Source organism: Aegilops tauschii, chromosome 2, assembly GCF_002575655.3.
Source record: "Aegilops tauschii subsp. strangulata cultivar AL8/78 chromosome 2, Aet v6.0, whole genome shotgun sequence".
Classification (NCBI taxonomy): Eukaryota; Viridiplantae; Streptophyta; class Magnoliopsida; order Poales; family Poaceae; genus Aegilops; species Aegilops tauschii.
In genome coordinates, this window is record NC_053036.3 from 386,824,169 (window position 1) to 386,849,016 (window position 24,848).

Consider the following 24,848-nt stretch of genomic DNA (forward strand, 5'->3'; position numbering starts at 1 on the left):
ATCTATCCTATTATTATGGCAATACTTAGATCTATCCTTGCTTTATGCCTAGCTAAGGGCGTTAAACGATAGCGCTTGTTGGGAGGCAACCCAACTTTATTTTATTTTTTGCTTTTTGCTTCTATTTAGGAATAAATATTTGATCTAGCCTCTGGTTAGATTTGTTTTTATGTTTTAATTAGTGTTTGTGCCAAGTTAAACCTATAGGGTCTTCTTGGATGATAGTTATTTGATCTTGCTGAAAATTCCAGAAACTTTCTGTTCACGAAAATAATTTTTAAAATTCACCAGAACGTGATAAAATACTGATTCCAATTGCGGTAGATCAATAAACAAATTTTCTAGGTCGTCCTATTTTGGTAGATTTTTCTGAGTTCCAGAAGTTTGCGTTAGTTACAGATTACTACAGACTGTTCTGTTTTTGACAGATTCTGTTTTGCGTGTGTTGTTTGCTTATTTTGATGCATCTATGGCTAGTAAAATAGTTTATAAACCAAGGTTGTCAGAATCACGATTCTGTTATACGATTCTACGACTTTACGATCCAAACTAACCCCTCTGATTCTACGATTTTACTTCATAGAATCTACGTTTCTATGATCCTGATAGTGAAGATTCTATGATTTGCGATCCTACCATCAAGGCTCCGATCCGATTCAAAATCGCGATTCTGACAACCTTGTTATAAACCATAGAAAAGTTGGAATACAATAAGTTTAACACTAATATAAATAAAGAATGAGTTCAATACAGTACCTTGAAGTGGTGTTTTGCTTTCTTTCGCTAACGGAGCTCACGAGATTTTCTGTTGAGTTTTGTGTTGTGAAGTTTTCAAGTTTTGGGTAAAGATTTGATGGATTATGGAACAAGGAGCAGCAAGAGACTAAGCTTGGGGATGCCCATGGCACCCCAATATAATCGAAGGACACCAAAAAGCCAAAGCTTGGGGATGCCCCGGAAGGCATCCCCTCTTTCGTCTTCGTCCATCGCTAACTTTACTTGGAGCTATATTTTTATTCACCACATGATATGTGTTTTGCTTGGATTGCCTTGTATGATTTGATTCTTTGCTTTTTAGTTTACCACAATCATCCTTGCTGTACACACCTTTTGAGAGAGACACACATTATTCAGAATTTATTAGAATACTCTATGTGCTTCACTTATATCTTTTGAGATATATAGTTTTTGCTCTAGTGCTTCACTTATATCTTTTAGAGCACGGTGGTGGATTTGTTTTATAGAAATTATTGTTCTCTCATGCTTCACTTACATCATTTTGAGAGTCCTACAAAACAGCATGGTAATTGCTTTAATTGTGAAATTAGTCCTAATATGCTAGGTATTCAAGATTAGTAAAACTTTCTTATGAGTGTGTTGAATACTAAGAGAAGTTTGATGCTTGATGATTGTTTTGAGATATGGAGGTAGTGATATTAAAGTTGTGCTAGTTGAGTAGTTGTGAATTTGAGAAATACTTGTGTTGAGGTTTGCAAATCCCGTAGCATGCACGTATGGTAAATGTTATGTAACAAATTTGAAACATGAGGTGTTCTTTGATTGTCCTCCTTATGAGTGGCGGTCGGGGACGAGCGATGATCTTTTCCTACCAATCTATCCCCCTAGGAGCATGCGCATAGTGCTTGGTTTTTGATGACTTGTAGATTTTTGCAATAAGTCTGTGAGTTCTTTATGACTAATGTTGAGTCCATGGATTATACTGACTCTTTACCTTCCATCATTGCTAGCCTCTTCGGTACCGTGCATTGCCCTTTCTCACCTTGAGAGTTGGTGCAAACTTCGCCGGTGCATCCAAACCCCGTGATACGATACGCTCTATCACACATAAGCCTCCCTATATCTTCCTCAAAACAGCCACCATACCTACCTATTATGGCATTTCCATAGCCATTCCGAGATATATTGCCATGCAACTTTCCACCGTTCCGTTTATCATGACACGTTCATCATTGTCATATTGCCTTGCATGATCATGTAGTTGACATCGTATTTGTGGCAAAGCCACCATGCATATTATTCAGTACATGTCACTCTTGATTCATTGCCCATCCCGGTACACCGCCGGAGGCATTCATATAGAGTCATACTTTGTTCTAGTATCGAGTTGTAAATGAATCAAAGTGTGATGATCATCATTCATAGAGCATTGTCCAAAAAAGGCCAAAAAGAAAAAAAGGGCCCAAAAAAATAAAAAAATAAAAAGGGGCAATGCTACTATCCTTTTTCCACACTTGTGCTTCAAAGTAGCACCATGATCTTTATGATAGATGGTCTTTTGTTTTGTCACTTTCATATACTAGTGGGAATTTTTCGTTATAGAACTTGGCTTGTATATTCCAACAATGGGCTTCCTCAAATGCCCTAGGTCTTCGTGAGCAAGCAAGTTGGATGCACACCCACTTAGTTTCCTTTGTTGAGCTTTCATACATTTTATAGCTCTAGTGCATCTGTTTCATGGCAATCCCTACTCCTCACATTAACATCAATTGATGGGCATCTCCATAGCCTGTTGATTAGCCGCATTGATGTGAGACTTTCTCCTTTTTTGTCTTCTCCACATAACCCCCATCATTATATTCTATTCCACCCATAGTGCTATATCCATGGCTCACGCTCATGTATTGCGTGAAAGTTGAAAAAAAGTTTGAGATTACTAGAGTATAAAACAATTGCTTGGCTTGTCATCGGGGTTGTGCATGATGAGAGCATTCTTGTGTGACGAAAATGGAGCATGACCAAACTATATGATTTTGTAGGGATGAACTTTCTTTGGCCATGTTATTTTGAGAAGACATAATTGCTTAGTTAGTATGCTTGAAGTATTATTACTTTTATGTCAATATTAAACTTTTATCTTGAATCTTTCGGATCTGAATATTCATACCACAATTAAGAGAATTACATTGAAATTATGCCAAGTAGCATTCCACATCAAAAATTATGTTTTTATCATTAACCTACTCGAGGACGAGCAGGAATTAAGCTTGGGGATGCTTGATACGTCTCCAACGTATCTATAATTTTTTATTGTTCCATGCTATATTATATTCTGTTTTGGATGTTTATTGGGCTTTATTATACACTTTTATATTATTTTTGGGACTAACCTATTAACCGGAGGCCCAACCCAAATTGCTGTTTTTTTGCCTATTTCAGTGTTTCGGAGGAAAAGGATATCAAATGGAGTCCAAACGGAATGAAACCTTCGGGAACGTGATTTTTGGAACAAACGTGATCCAGAGGACTTGGAGTCTACGTAAAGCAATCAACGAGGAAGGAACGGGGTAGGGGGCGCGCCTACCACCCTAGGCGCGCCCTCCACCCTCGTGGGCCCCTCGTTGCTCCACCGACGTACCTCTTCCTCCTATATATACCTACGTACCCCCAAACGATCATATATGGAGCCAAAACCCTATTTCCACCACCGCAACCTTCTGTACCCGTGAGATCCCATCTTGGGGCCTTTTCCGGCGCTCCGCCGGAGAGGGCATCGATCACGGAGGGCTTCTACATCAACACCATAGCCTCTCCGATGATGTGTGAGTAGTTTACGTCAGACCTTCGGGTCCATAGTTATTAGCTAGATGGCTTCTTCTCTCTCTTTGGATCTCAATACAAAGTTCTCCTCGATCTTCTTGGAGATCTATTCGATGTAATCTTCTTTTGCGGTGTGTTTGTCGAGATCCGATGAATTGTGGGTTTATGATCAAGTTTATCTATGAACAATATTTGAATCTCCTCTGAATTCTTTTGTGTATGATTGGTTATCTTTGCAAGTCTCTTCGAATTATCAGTTTGGTTTGGCCTACTAGATTGATCTTTCTTGCAATGGGAGAAGTGCTTAGCGTTGGGTTCAATCTCGCGGTGCTGGATCCCAGTGACAGAAAGGGAAACGACACGTATTGTATTGTTGCCATAGAGGATAAAAAGATGGGGTTTACATCATATTGCATGAGTTTATCCCTCTACATCATGTCATCTTACTTAAAGCATTACTCTGTTCTTATGAACTTGATACTCTAGATGCGATGTGTGGAGTAATAGTAGTAGATGCAGAATCGTTTCGGTCTACTTGTCATGGACGTGATGCCTATATACATGATCATACCTAGATATTCTCATAACTATGCTCAATTCTATCAATTGCTCGACAGTAATTCGTTTACTCACCGTAATACTTATGCTCTTGAGAGAATCCACTAGTGAAACCTATGGCCCCCGGGTCTATTTTCCATCATATTAATCTTCCAACACTTAGCTATTTCTATTGCCGTTTATTTTACTTTGCATCTTATTTATCCTTATCATAAAAATACCAAAAATATTATCCTATCATATCTATCAGATCTCACTCTCGTAAGTGACCGTGAAGGGATTGGCAACCCCTTTATCGCGTTGGTTGCGAGGTTCTTATTTGTTTGTGTAGGTGCGTGGGACTCGCGCGTGGTCTCCTACTGGATTGATACCTTGGTTCTCAAAAACTGAGGGAAATACTTACGCTACTTTACTGCATCACCCTTTCCTCTTCAAGGGAAAACCAATGCAGTGCTCAAGAGGTAGCACCTCCGTCTGGTCATTGGGGAGTTCTTGTCATAGGAGGTAGGCAAGCAAGGGCTCGGTCCATGGGGCGATTATGGCCATGATCTCGTGGGCCGAGGGTGTTTCTTCGAGTGCAGAGCCCCCGATGATATAATGATGGGATACCACGATACCAAGATGATATAGATGTTACCGTTCTTGCTTATGGTTAGGTTGTCAATAAGGTGAACGTGGCCGATGTCGAATCCTTGGCGAATTTGAGCGGCAGTGTTGTCGATGTCGAACCGTTCCTAGTTAGCCGAAACACCCTAGGAAACAGAAAAACCGCAAACTCAAAATCTCAAACGAAAAATGTCAAATGGTGATAGCGGAATCCCTAGTCGGATGGACCTCATGACCGCCTAGCTCGCGATCACGCCCCTGGCCGGATGGCCCTCATGACCGGCTATCTAGCCCTCATGACTCCTTGCCGTCACAACCCCACACGGCAAGGCTGGGCATGCAACACGCCTTGCCGGGCGCATGACCACGCCTGCCTTGTGCGATCGAACCAGCCCAACAGTGGGTGAAGATACTGACAGGCTGAACCGTCTCGCCCGTCGTGCATGGACCAGCGCACGATCCGGCACACGTGGTCACGACGAAACCCGCCATTGAGAGGTGGTCCAGATTGCACCCGTGGCCCACCTGTCATGGACCCCCGAGGGAAACCGATCGAGTGCGAGGCAGCCGCAGAGACCGGATGGTCCTGTGAGGCCCAGGCGTGGAGGGCACTCTCACACGCGGAGGCGGGTACTTCAGTATCCTTTATAGGAGTAATTTCCCCTTTTATATGTGAAATTATGTACTTTGAAGTGTTTGATGTCAATCAGTCAAAGTTTAAATTTCATTGCCAAACACGAGTATACATTTTGAGTATATGCAAACAAAAAATTCATATTTTTTAAATACTAAGATATGACGAATCCAAATTTGCAAGTAGCCGCACAGCCTCCAATAATATTTGGAGTGCACTCCAAAATGGATTTTGAGGCTGTGGATATGTGATTCCCCTAGAGAAACCTCCAGGGGTTAGTGGGCCTTCTAATCCATATCAATCCTACGTGTTCTACTACATACTTGAAGTATGGAAGATATGACACATTATCGCATTGATCAAAGTTGTCCTTTAGCCTCTTAGATCGCTCCTATTGCTTCACAGTCGTGCCATCTCTTATCCGTTGGTGTTAGATTTATGTCAATGTGACGTGTAATTGATGAGAAGAGATAATGAAGCCATCTCTCGTTTAGATAGGGTCTCTACACACACTTGTATGCAATAAAATGTGATATCATCCAATTTGACTCAGATAATTAATCTTGTGGCCAAGTATAATAAAATGCAATGGGATGGTTTTCTGTAAACACTTACTATGCAGTAAGAGATGTGGTAAATGACTTCTTATTGTGAGTGGTCTTAGAGTAGCCATTTATGGTGTGTCACACATGTTAGCAAGCCCACTAGCGCGTGACATTTTTGTGAAATTTAATCAAGTTCATTGATTAATTTTAAGGACTAGGCCACTAGCCATAAATATTTCGAGATGCCAGAGTGGTCCAATTCTTGTTGTGAAATTTAATCAAATTAGTTGATTATTCTTTAGGGATTTTTTTCCCGATAATCAGGGGCTCTCCCCCGGTTCCATTTCATATCAGGAAAGAAACATATCGGAGTCTGACACTTCTCTTACCTAGTCTCAAAACCTAGTGAACTAAACAAGCACCACATTTTACACCCAAGTCGCACTTGCTTACACACCAGGCCCCAAAATAGGCACGCATGCCAATTCGGGGGGAGGGGAAGTCAAACTAACTAGCAGCTGGGGAACACCACATGGATTGAGTCTTCCTCCTTGGGATATAGCTTCTGGTACTCCAGCGATGTCCTGCCTCCATGTGTCGCGCCCCCTATCGCCTCCTTCCACGAAACCTGCCTAAAACCATTTTTGCACCACATCAGTCTCGCTCTAGTGCAAATCGTGCTTTTAGGTCTCCCACTGCTCTTTTTGAAATATCATCGGCATCCCTTCCTGCAGCTCCTTGGACACCTTTTCCAGTCTCTCAAGTAGCGGGAGATCAATCCCAGAACATATTTCATAGATATCCAGGAACATCTACTAAACACAATAGCATTCCTGGCATTCCACAATCCCTACAGGATCACAAAAGTGACAATATCCAAGTGTATTTTCTCTTATTACACAACCAACACCTAGCTACACACTCAGAATCAACCACAACTACTTGAAAAACTTTCTGCACAATCAACCAGACCTGTTTAGCTACAATACATTCAAAGAATAGGTGGTAAACTGATTCTATTTCTTTATAATGAACACATTCCAAATGTTTAGCCGTACCTCTTTTCCTCAAGGTATTACAGTTAAATATCTTGTTCTGTGAGAACAACCACAAGAAACACTGCACCTTAGGGGGTACCTTGATGCTCCACACAACAGGTAGGAACACAGGCTGCACCCCCTAAAGTTAATCACTACATACAATGATTTAGTAGAGTAGACCCCTTTGGAATCATATGTGAAATTAGAAATCCTCCTCACCACTTAAAGGAGTAAGTTTAATAATACTAATTAAATCTAGCCACTAGCTCATTAGACCATGAGAGAAGTTCCTCCTAAATGTGCATTTGAGATCCACACCATCCCAAAGTTTAGCAAAAGTTTTGTTCTTCTCTTGAATCAGGAAACAAATCCCAAAACTGGGTAGCCAGGGGGCATTTCCATGCCAAATATCATTCAAAACCTAACTGACCTACCATTACCCACTTTCCATTTACAACCCAGCCTCACTGCCTGTAGAGCCCACTGAAAACTCCTCCGGAACTGGGATGGGTGATTATCGTGACAACACAATATATTAGGGTTCCTAGTATTAGACTTGCTATCAACTACTTTTCAACAAGGACCCTCCCCTACAATATATCTTTTAACCCAAGCCCCAGCCAGGCAGAGGTTCATATATTGTAGGTTCAGAAACCCCATGCCACCATATTCCTTCTTCATACAGATAGATGTCCAATTTGCTAAATGAATCTTATGTGCCCCTCACTGTCACTTCACAAGCAGTTGGCCATATGTGAGTTAATCAGAGTTATGGCCCACGTAGGAAATTTAGAAAAGGATAAAAGATATAAAGGGATGCTAGCCGAACAAGACTTAATCATAATAATCTTCCCTAGATATGATAGCAACTTGCCTCTCCACCCAACTATCCTAGCCAGAATCTTATCTACCAAGTACTGCAAATCTTCTCTACTCGAGATATCATAATGAAGGGGTATGCCCAAATATTTAATAGGGAACCCCCCCCCCCCCCAATGCATTGGAAAATCTCAACAAAAATATCTAGCTCTGCAGCCTCCATATTAATTGGAACTAGAGCACACTTATGGTAGTTCATTCTCACACCAGAGGCCTCCTCAAAATAGGTCAAAATACACTTCAAGTTTAGAGCTACTCTACTGTCATTCTCAAAAAAAGCAAGGTATCATCAGCATACTATAAACACATAGCACCACCCCTAACCAACTCAGGACACAACCCTCTTACCAACTGAACTTGTGAACCTTTTACTAGCATCCTAGAGAAAACATCTACCACCAAATTAAACAGGAGAGGGTACAAGGGATTCCCCCTGTCACAGACCTTTCAAGTAAGGAAAAATCACTCTCTTCCCAATTTAGCTTGACCCCCATAGAGCCATTCCTAGTTAAGTTTCTAATCCACCCTAACCACCTGGCCCCAAAACCCATAAGAGCTAACATTTCATACAAAAAATCTAAATGTAGTTTATCATAAGCCTTCTCATAGTCAATTTTAAACACCAATCCGTTCCTGCCAGAGGAGTGGACAACATGAACTATTTCATGTGTTATAACCACACTTTGTAAAATAAACCTTCCTCTCACAAAAGCATGTTGGAATTTAGAAATAAGCATCCCAATAATGAGAGGAAGCCTATTTGTCAAGACTTCAGTAAAAAAATTGAAACAACAATTAAGTAAACTAATTGGCCTAAATTTATTCATAGTCCTAGACCATTCTCTTTGGGGATTAATGTAATCATAGCAAAATTAAGTCTAAAGATGTCTAACTCCCCATCAAACCAAGCATCAAACATTTTACTCAGGTCATCCTTGACTATATCCCAGAATTCCAGATAAAACATAAAGGGCAAGCCATCATGCCCAGGGGCCCATCTGAGTAAGAACCAAACACTGCATTTTTATCTCCTCCTCAGAAAACCTAGCCTCTAACCTAGAATTTCCCTCTCCAGAAACCTTTTCATTATCATTAAAGAAATCTGCTTTCAAATTAATGTTGGGTCTAGGTTCCCATTTGAAAAGGTTCTTATAGCAATCTACTGTAATTGTGCTCATCCTTTAATTATCTGTAACAGGTGCCTCATCCCCATCCAAGACATGAACCATCTTTTTTCTCCTCCTCTAATTAGCCACGGCCTAAAAACAGGTAGTGTTCCTATCTCCCTCTAAACCTCTGTCTAGCCTTAATTTTCTCAATCTGCCTTATTCTTCAGGGAAATATTCCAAATCCCAAACAATCCCTATGAGATTTGAAATCACAAGCGAGCCAGAACGGGGAATGAAAAGCAAAGCTAAGAAATAATACTCTTAGTCCATACAACACCTTTATATACAACACATCATTACGAATAAATGGATAACTAATGCATCTTGTTCATTATAGATGATTTATTTTCCTCCTGGAAGTAATTTAAAATGAACACTATCTAGCTCTAGTAACTTTGCTAGCTAGCTGAGTTAGAGAGCTTCAGTTTAGAAACTGACCTCGATGAAAACCAAGAACCTACATGGCACTACTAAAAGAAAATCATAAATCTTCGTCTTTAGTTGCTTGCTGATGAATGCAATTGAACCCAAAATTCCACATCTCTCGGCTCTGGCTCATCAGTCCAAGAAAGTGACCTTCGCTGGCCCCCCAACCCCCATCTGACTTGCTGCTCACGATGTGACAGAACTTATGCATGCATAGGATGAAAGTGTGAAGTACGACGCGCACCGAAAGGCGGGAAATTTCGCCGGTCTTCTCTTTTGCTCGTTTATCATCGGGAATCGCCCACGCTTCTCTCCCTAAGAGGTTGACAACCTTTGGCTAGTAACCCCTATGCGACGAACTCTCACTGCTCTGCTTCAAGCCGCTGCCGCACTGAAACAGAGCAGCGGAGGCGGGTCCTGCCCCGGCGAGCGACGCGCTCGACGCAGACGACGCCGGCGACGTCCCGATGCTCCACGACCCCAGGAACCGTCCGTTCCCGTCGCCGCCCAACAGTCGGCCCATCACGTTGCTCGGCTCCGGCTCCGCGAGGATCTTGGAGTAGTCCAGGTAGTCCATGACGTCGCCGTCCTGCGACTCCAGCAGCGCGGCCGGCTTCGAGGACGCCGCCGCCGCGGCCGTCGCGGCATCCCTGGCGCGGCGCGCGGTGGCGGCCGCAGCGTCCTCGGGGAAGTTGAGCTTGGCGCGGCTCCCGCGGAAGCGGAGCGCGGCGGCGTCGTACGCGCGCGCCGCGTCCTCGGCGGTGGCGAACGTGCCAAGCCACACCCGCGCCGCCTTCTGTGGGTCACGGATCTCAGCCGCCCATTTGCCCCACGGCCGCCGCCTCACGCCGCGATACTTGCGCGGCGGCGCCTCTGTTCCTCGGGACGACGTGGACGCGCCGAGCTGCTGGACACCCGGGTGGCACGGCATGACCAGCGGTGGCGCGGGCGCCGGCGGGCCGCGGCCGCTGGCGATGACGTGCGTGAGGGCGGACACGATAGCCGCGGTCTCGGCCTGCTCCGAGAGCGCCCCAGCCGCCGGGAACGTCGTCGGCGGCGTCAGCATTGCTCTGTAGGTTCGCACGCGTTCAGACACACACAGCAGCTTTTGCAGGGGAAGCATGTCGGGTGCAATTTATACTCCCCGTTCCTTAAAACCTCGACGCGATCAACCAAGGCACGGCGGAGGAAGAAGCAAACTCGGATTAAGCCAGCAATTACTTATATTAGTCTAAACAGCCATTAAAACGGTGCAGCGGAGGCAAATCGGGCTTCAACACGAAAGTGTAATAAATAAAGGGAGCGTCAAGCGAAGCGAAACCGACTTAGGCATGCACTGCTCTGCTTAACGGCTAAGGATGCAGACTTCCAGAGGCTTGGGCGCTTGGCCTCTTCTTCCCGCTCGCTCCGCGAGAAAAACTTTAACTGAACTTTTTCTTTGGAACCGCGCGTTCATGGCGGCCTTGGACGCTTGCTCTTTTTGCGGTTGGAGAAGGCCAACGGATTTTATGACTCGAGTTTGACCCCCTCTACTACAAGTCAGAAGGTGACGGAGGGCAGATAAAAGAAAAGATGACGGACGAACGGTAGAAATACGTCAGCAAGCTCACAGCAATGTTTTTCTTTTCATTTTTGGCACCTTCTAGTGTACCGGGCCCACTTACCGCGAGTAGGTTCTAGACTCATCGTAGCATTCAAAGCAAAGATTTTTCTTTTTGCGGGGGAAGATTATTTATAACCATCACTTCAAATTTTGGTATGCATATATGCAGTATTTTATAATGGAAAAATAGGAAGATTATAACAAGTGGGCTATACGATTGTTCGTAAAAATGATTGTTTATAATCACCACTTTATTGATACTATTTAACTGAAAGCCAACACTATTCAGCTTGACTGTTGTACATTTAGATTAGCAAGTTTGATAAACTTGAAAACTATTTTTTTTTTCAAAAATGATCACAGACTATATTAAAAGATGAGCAATAATACAGAGAACCCCACAGAATAAAGAAATTACAACCGGGTCCCTAGGATCCAACCCACACCACCATCATAAGCTTAAAACTAATTGTTGACAACAGAGTTTGCCATTTCCTTTTGAAATACACTCTCATATATTAATCAACTTAAAACATCGTTCATTACAGCATACGCCACGCAAGGCGGAATAGTATAATAAAGAAATCGTCCGACCTATTGTCAAAACTAAACTTGGCAATTTCATGAACCGCCGTGTTTGCCTGGCGATTGATCTTGAAGATCTTAAAAAAAAATTAAGCTTCATAAACCATAATGCTCAGTGCTTCCCTCTTAAGATCAATAAAAGGGGACCTATCAAGAAAATCATTTGCAAGAAGGGAGACCACAAAAGAGCTATCACATTCTACAATAATGGGTTTCTTGAGATCTATGTCGAGTTTGCCATTTTTTATGAAACATTGGCCGTCCACTCAGCAAACCATTTATGATTGTGTACAAGCTTTCTTTTCTAAGAATTCATTTTTTATGTGCAACGACCTCCCTAATTAGGGGTGGTTTTTAGTATAATGTTAATGCAGGGATGGTGTGCACTGTAAAAACATACTCTATGTGGTTTAAAATGTAGCCACCCAAGGCTTCCCCGGTTCCTTAACATTACTTTTATGGTGTGGACGTTCTTTAGGACTATTCTGTCAGGGCTGGACCCACCAGCAGTACCACGCGGCAAAAATGCTTTGGTTGACACTTGTTGTAGAGTGTCTTGTTTGCTTCACGTTGTTTTGTGTTGCGCCTGTTTTCTTAGCCCATTCTATCAGGGTCAAATGTAGAATGATCCTTCGGTGGTACCACATGACAAAATGCTTTGGTTGGCACTGACTGTCAGATTTTCCTGGCCACGGTGGTCCGTATTTTTGCTATTCACATCATGGGCGGCACCACGGGCCAACCCAATGTTTGTGGTTCTAGGGGATTAGAGGTCGTGAAGCAATCGCCTTCCATGTCAACACATTTACAATTAATAGACATCCATAATGTGTATCAATTCTAAGCAATTGCTTCATACGCCTCCCAAAAACTAAAACACATATTTACCCATGCATGCTTTAGACACGTGCAGGAAATCAATAATAAAGGACGACGATCAAAAACCCCATTGCACCAACCAAAAAGGAAATGGTATATCCTTGAAGAAATATCAAATGTTATCAAACATATCAGCGTGCGACACCTTCTAGTTTGTTGATTCATGTGATCCACGGAGATTTAAACTTGTTGGTCGGAATTTTTAGTAATATTTAGAAGCTATTTTGATCTATAAGGCAAGACATATGAAGTATTATTCCAAATATACTTAACGACTTCCACATCAATAGTTTTTACGCATAATATGTTATCACAATGGATGCCATAATTGTACAAGACGTTGCAAACTCATTACCTGACAAAGTGTGGATATTTTTGAAGGAAATATGCCCTAGAGGCAATAATAAAGTTGTTATTTATATTTCCTTATATGATGATAAATATTTATTATTCATGCTAGAATTGTATTAACCGGAAATTTAGTACATGTGTGAATACGTAGACAAACAGAGTGTCGCTAGTATGCCTCTACTTGACTAGCTCGTTGAATCAAAGATGGTTAAGTTTCCTAACCATAGACATGAGTTGTCATTTGATTAACGGGATCACATCATTAGAGAATGATGTGATTGACTTGACCCATTCCGTTAGCTTAGCATTTGATCGTTTAGTATATTGCTATTGCTTTCTTCATGACTTATATATGTTCCTATGACTATGAGATTATGCAACTCCCGAATACCGGAGGAACACTTTGTGTGCTACCAAACGTCACAACGTAACTGGGTGATTATAAAGGTGCTCTACAGGTGTCTCCGATGGTACTTGTTGAGTTGGCATAGATCAAGATTAGGATTTGTCACTCCGATTATCGGAGAGGTATCTCTGGGCCCTCTCGGTAGTGCACATCACTATAAGCCTTGTAAGCAATGCAACTAATGAGTTAGTTGCGGGATGATGTATTACGGAACGAGTAAAGAGACTTACCGGTAACGAGATTGAACTAGGTATTGAGATACCGATGATCGAATCTCGGGCAAGTAACATACCGATGACAAAGGGAACAACGTATGTTATTATGCGATTTGACCGATAAAGATCTTCGTAGAATATGTAGGAACCGATATGAGCATCCAGGTTCCGCTATTGGTTATTGACCGGAGATGAGTCTCGGTCATGTCTACATAGTTCTCGAACCTGTAGGGTCCGCACGCTTAACGTTCGGTGATGATCAGTAATATGAGTTTATGTGTTTTGATGTACCGAAGGAAGTTCGGAGTCCCAGATATGATCACAGACATGATGAGGAGTCTCGAAATGGTCGAGACATAAAGATCGATATATTGGATGACTATATTGGGACTTCGGAAGGGTTCCGAGTGAGTTTGGACGAATACCGGAGTACCGGGGGGTTACCGGAACCCCCCGGGGAGTGTAATGGGCCTCATGGGCCTTGGTGGAGAGAGGAAGGGGCGGCCAGGGCATGCCGCGCGCCCCCTCCCCCTCTAGTCCGAATTGGACAAGGAAGGGGGGCGGCGCCCCCCTTTTTCCTTCCCCCTCTCTCCTCCTTCCTTCCCTCCTACTCCTACTCTTGGAAGGGGTGGAATCCTACTCCCGGTGGGAGTAGGACTCCCCTTGGGGCGCGCTAGGAGGCCGGCCTCCTCCACTCCTTTATATACGGGGGAAGGGGGCACCCCATAAACACACAAGTTCATCATTGATCTTTTAGCCGTGTGCGGTGCCCCCTCCACCATAATCCACCTCGGTCATATCATAGCAGTGCTTAGGCGAAGCCCTGCATCGGTAGCTTTATCATCACCGTCATCACGCCGTCATGCTGACGAAACTCTCCCTCGAAGCTCTACTGGATCGTGAGTTCGTGGGACGTCACTGAGCTGAACGTGTGCAGATCGCGGAGGTGCCGTACGTTCGGTACTAGGATCGGTCGATCGTGAAGACGTACGACTACATCAACCGCGTTGTCATAACGCTTCCGCTTACGGTCTACGAGGGTACGTGGACAACACTCTCCCCTCTCGTTGCTATGCATCACCATGATCTTGCGTGTGCGTAGGAATTTTTTTGAAATTACTACGTTCCCCAACATTGGCATCAGAGCCAGGTTTATGCGTAGATGTTATATGCACGAGTAGAACACAAGTGAGTTGTGGGCGATACTAGTCATACTGCTTACCAGCATGTCATACTTTGATTCTCCGGTATTGTTGGATGAAGCGGCCCGGACCGACATTACGCGTACGCTTACGCGAGACTGGTTCTACCGACGTGCTTCGCACACAGGTGGCTGGCGTGTGTCAGTTTCTCCAACTTTAATTGAATCGAGTGTGGCTACGCTCGGTCCTTGTGAAGGTTAAAACAACACATACTTGATGAAATATCATTGTGGTTTTGATGCGTAGGTAAGAACGGTTCTTGCTCAGCCCATAGCAGCCACGTAAAACTTGCAACAACAAAGTAGAGGACGTCTAACTTGTTTTTGCAGGGCATGTTGTGATGTGATATGGTCAAGACATGATGCTAAATTTTATTGTATGAGATGATCATGTTTTGTAACAGAGTTATCGGCAACTGGCAGGAGCCATATGGTTGTCGCTTTATTGTATGAAATGCAATCGCCATGTAATTGCTTTACTTTATCACTAAGCGGTAGCGATAGTCGTAGAAGCAATAGTTGGCGAGACGACAACGATGCTACGATGGAGATCAAGGTGTCTCGCCGGTGACGATGGTGATCATGAAGGTGCTTTGGAGATGGAGATCAAAGGCACAAGATGATGATGGCCATATCATATCACTTATATTGATTGCATGTGATGTTTATCTTTTCTGCATCTTATTTTGCTTAGATCGACGGTAGCATTATAAGATGATCTCTCACTAAATTTCAAGGTACAAGTGTTCTCCCTGAGTATGCACCGTTGCGAAAGTTCGTCGTGCTGAGACACCACGTGATGATCGGGTGTGATAAGCTCTACGTTCACATACAACGGGTGCAAGCCAGTTTTGCACACGCAGAATACTCGGGTTAAACTTGACGAGCCTAGTGATACGTCCCCAACGTATCTATAATTTTTTATTGCTCCATGCTATATTATCTACTGTTTTGGACATTATTGGGCTTTATTATTCACTTTTATATTATTTTTGGGACTAACCTATTAACCGGAGGCCGAGCCCAGAATTGCTGTTTTTTGCCTATTTCAGATTTTCGCAGAAAAGGAATATCAAACGGAGTCCAAACGGAATGAAACCTTCGGGAATGTGATTTTTAGGAAGAATATGATCCAGGAGACTTGGACCCTATGTCAAGAAATAAAGAAGGAGGCCACGAGGTAGGGGGGCGCGCCTACCCCCCCAGGGCGCGCCCTCCACCCTCGTGGGCCCCTGTTGCTCCACCGACGTACTTCTTCCTCCTATATATACCTACGTACCCCCAAACGATCAGATACGGAGCCAAAAACCTAATCCCACCGTCGCAACCTTCTGTACCCACGAGATCCCATCTTGGGGCATGTTTTGGAGCTCCGCCTGAGGGGGGCATCCATCACGGAGGGCTTCTACATCAACACCATAGCCTCTCCGATGAAGTGTGAGTAGTTTACTTCAGACCTTCGGGTCCATAGTTAGTAGCTAGATGGCTTCTTCTCTCTTTTTGGATCTCAATACAATGTTCTCCCCCTCTCTCGTGGAGATCTATTCGATGTAATCTTCTTTTGCGGTGTGTTTGTTGAGACCGATGAATTGTGGGTTTATGATCAAGTTTATCAATGAACAATATTTGAATCTTCTCTGAATTCTTTTATGTATGATTGGTTATCTTTGCAAGTCTCTTCGAATTATCAGTTTGGTTTGGCCGACTAGATTGATCTTTCTTGCAATGGGAGAAGTGCTTAGCTTTGGGTTCAGTCTTGCGGTGTCCTTTCCCAGTGACAGTAGGGGCGGCAAGGCACGTATTGTATTGTTGCCATCGAGGATAAAAAGATGGGGTTTTTATCATATTGCATGAATTTATCCCTCTACATCATGTCATCTTGCTTAAGGCGTTACTCTGTTTTCATGAACTTAATACTCTAGATGCATGCTGGATAGCGGTCGATGAGTGGAGTAATAGTAGTAGATGCAGGCAGAAGTCGGTCTACTTGTCTCGGACGTGATGCCTATATACATGATCATACCTAGATATTCTCATAACTATGCTCAATTCTGTCAATTGCTCAATAGTAATTTGTTCACCCACCGTAAAATACTTATGCTCTCGAGAGAAGCCACTAGTGAAACCTATGGCCCCCGGGTCTATCTTCATCATATTAATCTTCCAACACTTAGTTATTTCCTTTGCTTTTTTACTTTGCTTTTATTTTACTTTGCATCTTTATCACAAAAATACCAAAAATATTATCCTATCATATCTATCAGATCTCACTCTCGTAAGTGACCGTGAAGGGATTGACAACCCCTTATCGCGTTGGTTGCGAGGATTTATTTGTTTTGTGTAGGTGAGAGGGACTCGCGCGCAGCCTCCTACTGGATTGATAACTTGGTTCTCAAAAACTGAGGGAAATACTTACACTAGTTTGCTGCATCACCCTTTCCTCTTCAAGGGAAAACCAACGCAGTGCTCAAGAGGTAGCAAGAAGGATTTCTGGCGCCGTTGCCGCGGAGGCTTACGCAAGGTCAAGTCAAGATTTGGACTCCCGACAATGAGCCATTTCTGGCGCCGTTGCCGGGGAGGTCTACGCAAAAGTCAACATACCAAGTACCCATCACAATCCCTTATCTCCCGCATTACATTATTTGCCATTTGCCTCTCGTTTTCCTCTCCCCCACTTCACCCTTGCCATTTTATTCGCCCTCTCTTTATTGTTCGCCTCTTTTTCGCTTGCTTTTTGTTTGCTCGTGTGTTGGATTGCTTGTTTGTCACGATGGCTCAAGATAACACCAAATTATGTGACTTTACCAATACCAACAATAATGATCCTTAGCACTCCGATTGCTCCTCTTACCGATACTGAATCTTGTGAAATCAATGCTGCTTTGTTGAATCTTGTCATGAAAGATCAATTCGCTGGCCTTCCTAGTGAAGATGCCGCTACTGATCTAAATAGCTTCGTTGATATGTGTGATATGCAAAAGAAGAAAGATGTGGACAATGATATTGTTAAGTTGAAGCTATTTCCTTTTTCGCTTAGAGATCGTGCTAAAGCTTGGTTTTCGTCTTTGCCTAAAAATAGTATTGATTCTTGGAATAAGTGCAAAGATGCTTTTATCTCTAAGTATTTTCCTCCCGCTAAGATCATCTCTCTTAGAAATGATATTATGAATTTTAAGCAACTTGATCATGAATATGTTGCACAAGCTTGGGAGAGGATGAAATTAATGATACGTAATTGCCCTACTCATGGTTTGAATTTGTGGATGATTATACCAAAATTTTATGCCGGATTGAATTTTGCTTCTAGAAATCTTTTAGATTCGGCCGCGGGAGGCACTTTTATGGAAATCACTTTAGGAGAAGCTAATAAACTCCTAGATAATATTATGGTTAATTATTCTCAATGGCACACTGAAAGATCTACTAATAAAAAAGTGCATGCGATAGAAGAAATTAATGTTTTGAGTGGAAAGATGGATGAACTTATGAAATTATTTGCTACTAAGAGTGTTTCTTCTGATCCTAATGATATGCCTTTGTCTACTTTGATTGAGAATAATAATGAATCTATGGATGTGAATTTTGTTGGTAGGAATAATTTTGGTAACAACGTGTATAGAGGAAACTTTAATCCTAGGCCTTATCCTAGTAATTCCTCTAATAATTATGGTAATTCCTACAACAACTCTTATGGAAATTTTAATAAGATACCCTCTGAATTTGAGACTGGTGTTAAAGAGTTTATGAATTCGCAAAAGAATTTCAATGCTTTGCTTGAAGAGAAATTGCTTAAAGTTGATGAATTGGCTAGGAACGTTGATAGAATTTCTCTTGATGTTGATTCTTTAAAGCTTAGATCTATTCCTCCTAAGCATGATATCAATGAGTCTCTCAAAGCCATGAGAATTTCCATTGATGAGTGCAAAGAAAGAACCGCTAGGATGCGTGCTAAGAAAGATTGCTTTATGAAAGCGTGTTCTTCAAATTTCTATGAAAATAAAGATGAAGATCTAAAAGTTATTGATGTGTCCCCTATTAAATCTTTGTTTTGCAATATGAATCTTGATAATGATGGGACTGAATATGATCCACCTTTACTTAGAAGGCGTTCCAAAAATTCGGAGTTTTTAGATCTTGATGCTAAAATTGATAAAAGTGGGATTGAAGAGATCAAAACCCTAGATGTTGCTAAACCCACTATTTTGGATTTCAAGGAATTTAATTATGAAAATTGCTCTTTGATAGATTGTATTTCCTTGTTGCAATCCGTGCTAAATTCTCCTCATGCTTATAGCAAAAATAAAGCGTTTACTAAACATATCGTTGATGCCTTGATGCAATCTTATGAAGAAAAGCTTGAGTTGGAAGTTTCTATTCCTAAAAACTTTATGATGAGTGGGAACCTACTATTAAAATTAAGATTAGGGATCATGAGTTCTATGCTTTATGTGATTTGGGTGCTAGTGTTTCCACTATTCCCAAAACTTTGTGCGATTTGCTAGATTTCCGTGATTTTGATGATTGCTCTCTAAAATTGCACCTTGCGGATTCCACTATTAAGAAACCTATGGGAAGAATTAATGATGTTCTTATTGTTGCAAATAGGAATTATGTGCCCGTAGATTTTACCGTTCTTGATATAGATTGCAATCCTTCATGTCCTATTATTCTTGGTAGACCTTTCCTTAGAACGATTGGTGCAATTATTGATATGATGGAAGGGAATATTAGATTTCAATTTCCATTAAAGAAAGGCATGGAACACTTCCCTAGGAAGAAAATAAAATTACCATATGAATCTATCATGAGAGCCACTTATGGATTGCCTACCAAAGATGGCAATACCTAGATCTATCCTTGATTTTATGCCTAGCTAGGGGCGTTAAAAGATAGCGCTTGTTGGGAGGCAAGCCAATTTTATTTTTAATTTTTTTGCTTTTTGGTTCTGTTTAGGAATAAATATTTGTTCTAGCCTCTGGTTAGATGTGTTTTTATGTTTTAATTAGTGTTTGTTCCAAGTTAAACCTATAGGATCTTCTTGGATGATAGTTATTTGATCTTGCTGTAATTTCCAGAAACTTTCTGTTCACGAAAACAATTGTTAAAAATCACCAGAACGTGATAAAATAGTGATTCCAATTGCTGCTGATCAATAAAAAAATTGTCTAGGTCTTCCTATTTTTCCTGATTTTTTGGAGTTCAAGAATTTTGCGTTAGTTACAGATTACGACAGCCTGTTCTGTTTTGACAGATTCTGTTTTTCGTGTGTTGTTTGCTTATTTTGATGAATCTATGGCTAATAAAATAGTTTATAAACCATAGAGAAGTTGTAATACAGTATGTTTAACACCAATATAAATAAAGAATGAGTTCATTACAGTACCTTGAAGTGGTCTTTTGTTTTCTTTCGCTAACGGAGCTCACGAGATTTTCTGTTAAGTTTTGTGTTGTGAAGTTTTCAAGTTTTGGGTGAAAGATTTGATGGATTATGGAACAAGGAGTGGCAAGAGCCTAAGCTTGGGGATTCCCATGGCACCCCCAAGATAATCTAAGGACACCATAAAGCCAAAGCTTGGGGATGCCCCGGAAGGCATCCCCTCTTTCGTCTACTTCCATCGGTAACTTTACTTGGAGCTATATTTTTATTCACCACATGATATGTGTTTTGCTTGGAGCGTCTTGTATGATTTGAGTATTTGCTTTTTAGGCTACCACAATCATCCTTTCTGTACACAGCTTTTGAGAGAGCCATACATGATTTGGAATTTGTTAGAATACTCTATGTGCTTCGCTTATATCTTTTGAGTTATATAGTTTTGCTCTAGTACTTCACTTATATCTTTTACAGCACGGTGGTGGATTTGTTTTATAGAAACTATTGATCTCTCATGCTTCACTTAGATTATTTTGAGAGTCTTGAATAGCATGGTAATTGCTTGAATAATCCTAATATGCTTGGTATTCAAGAATAGTAAAAAATTCTTATGAGTGTGTTGAATACTAAGAAAAGTTTGAGGCTTGATAATTGTTTTGAGATATAAAGATGGTGATATTAGAGTCATGCTAGTTGAGTAGTTGTGAATTTGAGAGATACTTGTGTTAAAGTTTGTGATTCCCGTAGCATGCACGTATGGTGAACCGTTATGTGATGAAGTCGGAGCATGATTTATTTATTGATTGTCTTCCTTATGAGTGGCGGTCGGGGACGAGCGATGGTCTTTTCCTACCAATCTATCCCCCTAGGAGAATGCGCGTAATACTTTGCTTTGATAACTTGTAGATTTTTGCAATATGAGTTCTTTAGGACTAATGTTGAGTCCATGGATTATACGCACTCTTCTTCCTTCCACCATTGCTAGCCTCTCTAATACCGCGCACTTTTCGACGGTATCATACACCCACCATCAACCTTCCTCAAAACAGCCACTATACCTACCTATCATGGCATTTCCATTGCCATTCCAAGATATATTGCCATGCAACTTTCCACCGTTTCATTTATTATGACACGCTCCATCATTGTCATATTGCTTTGCATGATCATGTAGTTGACATCGTATTTGTGGCAAAGCCACCGTTCATAATTCCTTCATACATGTCACTCTTGATTCATTGCATATCCCGGTACACCACCGGAGGCATTCATATAGAGTCATATTTTGTTCCAAGTATCGAGTTGTAATTGTTGAGTTGTAAGAAAATAAAAGTGTGATGATCATCATTTTTAGAGCATTGTCCCAAGTGAGGAAAGGATGATGGAGACTATGATTCCCCCACAAGTCGAGATGAGACTCCGGACGAAAAAAAGAGAGGAAAGAGGCCATAAAAAGGCCCCAAAAAATGAGAGAAAAAGAGAGAAGGGACAATGTTACTATCCTTTTACCACACTTGTGCTTCAAAGTAGCACCATGATCTTCATGATAGAGAGTCTCTCATTTTGTCACTTTCATATACTAGTGGGAAATTTTCATTATAGAACTTGGCTTGTATATTCCAATGATGGGCTTCCTCAAAATGCCCTAGGTCTTCGTGAGCAAGCGAGTTGGATGCACACCCACTTAGTTTCCTTTGTTGAGCTTTCATATACTTATAGCTCTAGTGCATTCGCTGCATGGCAATCCCTACTCACTCACATTGATATCTATTGATGGGCATCTCCATAGCCCGTTGATACGCCTAGTTGATGGGAGACTATCTTCTCCCTTTTTGTCTTCTCCACAACCACCATTCTATTCCACATATAGTGCTATGTCCATGGCTCACGCTCATGTATTGCGTGAAGATTGAAGAAGTTTGAGAACGTCAAAAGTATGAAACAATTGCTTGGCTTGTCATCGGGGTTGTGCATGATTTAAATACTTTGTGTGGTGAAGATAGAGCATAGCCAGACTATATGATTTTGTAGGGATAACTTTCTTTGCCATGTTATTTTGAGAAGACATGATTTCTTTGTTAGTATGCTTGAAGTATTATTATTTTTATGTCAATATTAAACTTTTGTCTTGAATCTTTCGGATCTGAATATTCATACCACAATTAAGAAGAATTACATTGAAATTATGCCAAGTAGCACTCCGCATCAAAAATTCTGTTTTTATCATTTACCAACTCGAGGACGAGCAGGAATTAAGCTTGGGGATGCTTGATACGTCTCCAACGTATCTATAATTTTTTATTGCTCCATGCTATATTATCTACTGTTTTGGACATTATTGGGCTTTATTATTCACTTTTATATTATTTTTGGGACTAACCTATTAACCAGAGGCCCAGCCCAGAATTGTTGTTTTTTTGCCTATTTCAGAGTTTCGCAGAAAAGGAATATCAAACGGAGTCCAAACGGAATGAAATCTTCGGGAACATGATTTTTAGGAAGAATATGATCCAGGAGACTTGGACCCTACGTCAAGAAATAAAGGAGGAGGCCACGAGGTAGGGGGCGCGCCCTCCACCCTCGTGGGCCCCCTGTTGCTCCACCGACGTACTCCTTCCTCCTATATATACCTACGTACCCCCAAACGATCAGATACGGAGCCAAAAACCTAATCCCACCGCCGCAACCTTCTGTACCCATGAGATCCCATCTTGGGGCCTGTTCCGGAGCTCCGCCGGAGGGGGCATCCATCACGGAGGGCTTCTACATCAACACCATAGCCTCTCCGATGAAGTGTGAGTAGTTTACTTCAGACCTTTGGGTCCATAGTTAGTAGCTAGATGGCTTCTTCTCTCTTTTTGGATCTCAATACAATGTTCTCCCCCTCTCTCGTGGAGATCTATTTGATGTAATCTTCTTTTGCGGTGTGTTTGTTGAGACCGATGAATTGTGGGTTTATGATCAAGTTTATCTATGAACAATATTTGAATCTTCTCTGAATTCTTTTATGTATGATTGGTTATCTTTGCAAGTCTCTTCGAATTATCAGTTTGGTTTGGCCTACTAGATTGATCTTTCTTGCAATGGGAGAAGTGCTTAGCTTTGGGTTCAATCTTGCGGTGTCCTTTCCCAGTGACAGTAGGGGCAGCAAGGCACGTATTGTATTGTTGCCATCGAGGATAACAAGATGGTTTTTTATCATATTACATGAATTTATCCCTCTACATCATGTCATCTTGCTTAAGGCGTTACTCTGTTTTCATGAACTTAATACTCTAGATGCATGCTGGATAGCGGTCGATGAGTGGAGTAATAGTAGTAGATGCAGGCAGGAGTCGGTCTACTTGTCTCGGACGTGATGCCTATATACATGATCATACCTAGATATTCTCATAACTATGCTCAATTCTGTCAATTGCTCAACAGTAATTTGTTCACCCACCGTAAAATACTTATGCTCTCGAGAGAAGCCACTAGTGAAACCTATGGCCCCTGGGTCTATCTTCATCATATTAATCTTCCAACACTTCGTTATTTCCTTTGCTTTTTACTTTGCTTTTATTTTACTTTGCATCTTTATCACAAAAATACCAAAAATATTATCCTATCATATCTATCAGATCTCACTCTCGTAAGTGACCGTGAAGGGATTGACAACCCCTTATCGCGTTGGTTGCGAGGATTTATTTGTTTTGTGTAGGTGCGAGGGACTCGCGCGTAGCCTCCTACTGGATTGATGCCTTGGTTCTCAAAACTGAGGGAAATACTTACGCTACTTTGCTGCATCATCCTTTCCTCTTCAAGGGAAAACCAACGCAGTGATCAAGAGGTAGCACCTAGGATATGCAGATATGGCCTCGGAACACTGAGACTGAAAGGTCGAGCGTGAATCATATAATAGATATGATCAACATAGTGATGTTCACCATAGAAAACTACTCCATCTCACGTGATGATCGGACATGGTTTAGTTGATTTGGATCACGTGATCACTTAGATGATTAGAGGGATGTCTATCTAAGTGGGAGTTCTTAAGTAATATGATTAATTGAACTTTCAATTTATCATGAACTTAGTCCTGGTAGTATTAGCATATCTATGTTGTAGATCAATAGCTCGCGTTTAGCTCCCCTGTTTTATTTTTGATATGTTCCTAGAGAAAACTAAGTTGAAAGATGTTAGTAGCAATGATGCGCATTGGATCCGTGATCTGAGGATTATCCTCATTGCTACACAGAAGAATTATGTCCTTGATGCACCGCTAGGTGACAGACCGATTGCAGGAGCAGATGCAGATGTTATGAATGTTTGGCAAGCTCGATAGGATGACTACTTGATAGTTTAGTGCACCATGCTTTATGGCTTAGAATCGGGGCTTCAAAGGCGTTTGTAACGCCACGGAGCATATGAGATGTTCCAAGAGTTGAAATTAGTATTTCAGACTCATGCCCATGTCGAAAGGTATGAGACCTTTGACAAGCACTTTGCCTACAAGATGGAGGAGAATTGCTCAGCTAGTGAGCATGTGCTCAGAATGTCTGAGTACTACAATCACTTGAATCAAGTGGGAGTTAATCTTCCAGGTAAGATAGTGATTGACAGATTTCTCTAGACACTATCACCAAGTTACTAGAACTTCGTGATGAACTATAATATGCAAGGGATAACGGAAACGATTCCCAAGTTCTTCGTGATGCTGAAATCGACGAAGGTAGAAATCAAGAAAATCATCAAGTGTTGATGGTTGGCAAGACCACTAGTTTTAAGAAATGAGCAAAGGGAAGAATGGGAACTTCAAGAAGAACGACAAGCAAGTTGT

General features: G+C 41.7%; 1 protein-coding gene across 1 annotated transcript; it reads right to left on the reverse strand.

Annotated features, from left to right (window-relative positions):
- Positions 1 to 9,222: 9,222 nt before the first annotated feature.
- LOC109751432 (uncharacterized) lies at positions 9,223 to 10,720 on the reverse strand. Its single transcript, XM_020310323.3, has one exon. It carries the CDS (start codon positions 10,536 to 10,538, stop codon positions 9,753 to 9,755), a length of 786 nt encoding a protein of 261 aa, XP_020165912.2. The 5' UTR covers positions 10,539 to 10,720; the 3' UTR covers positions 9,223 to 9,752.
- Positions 10,721 to 24,848: the final 14,128 nt, after the last annotated feature.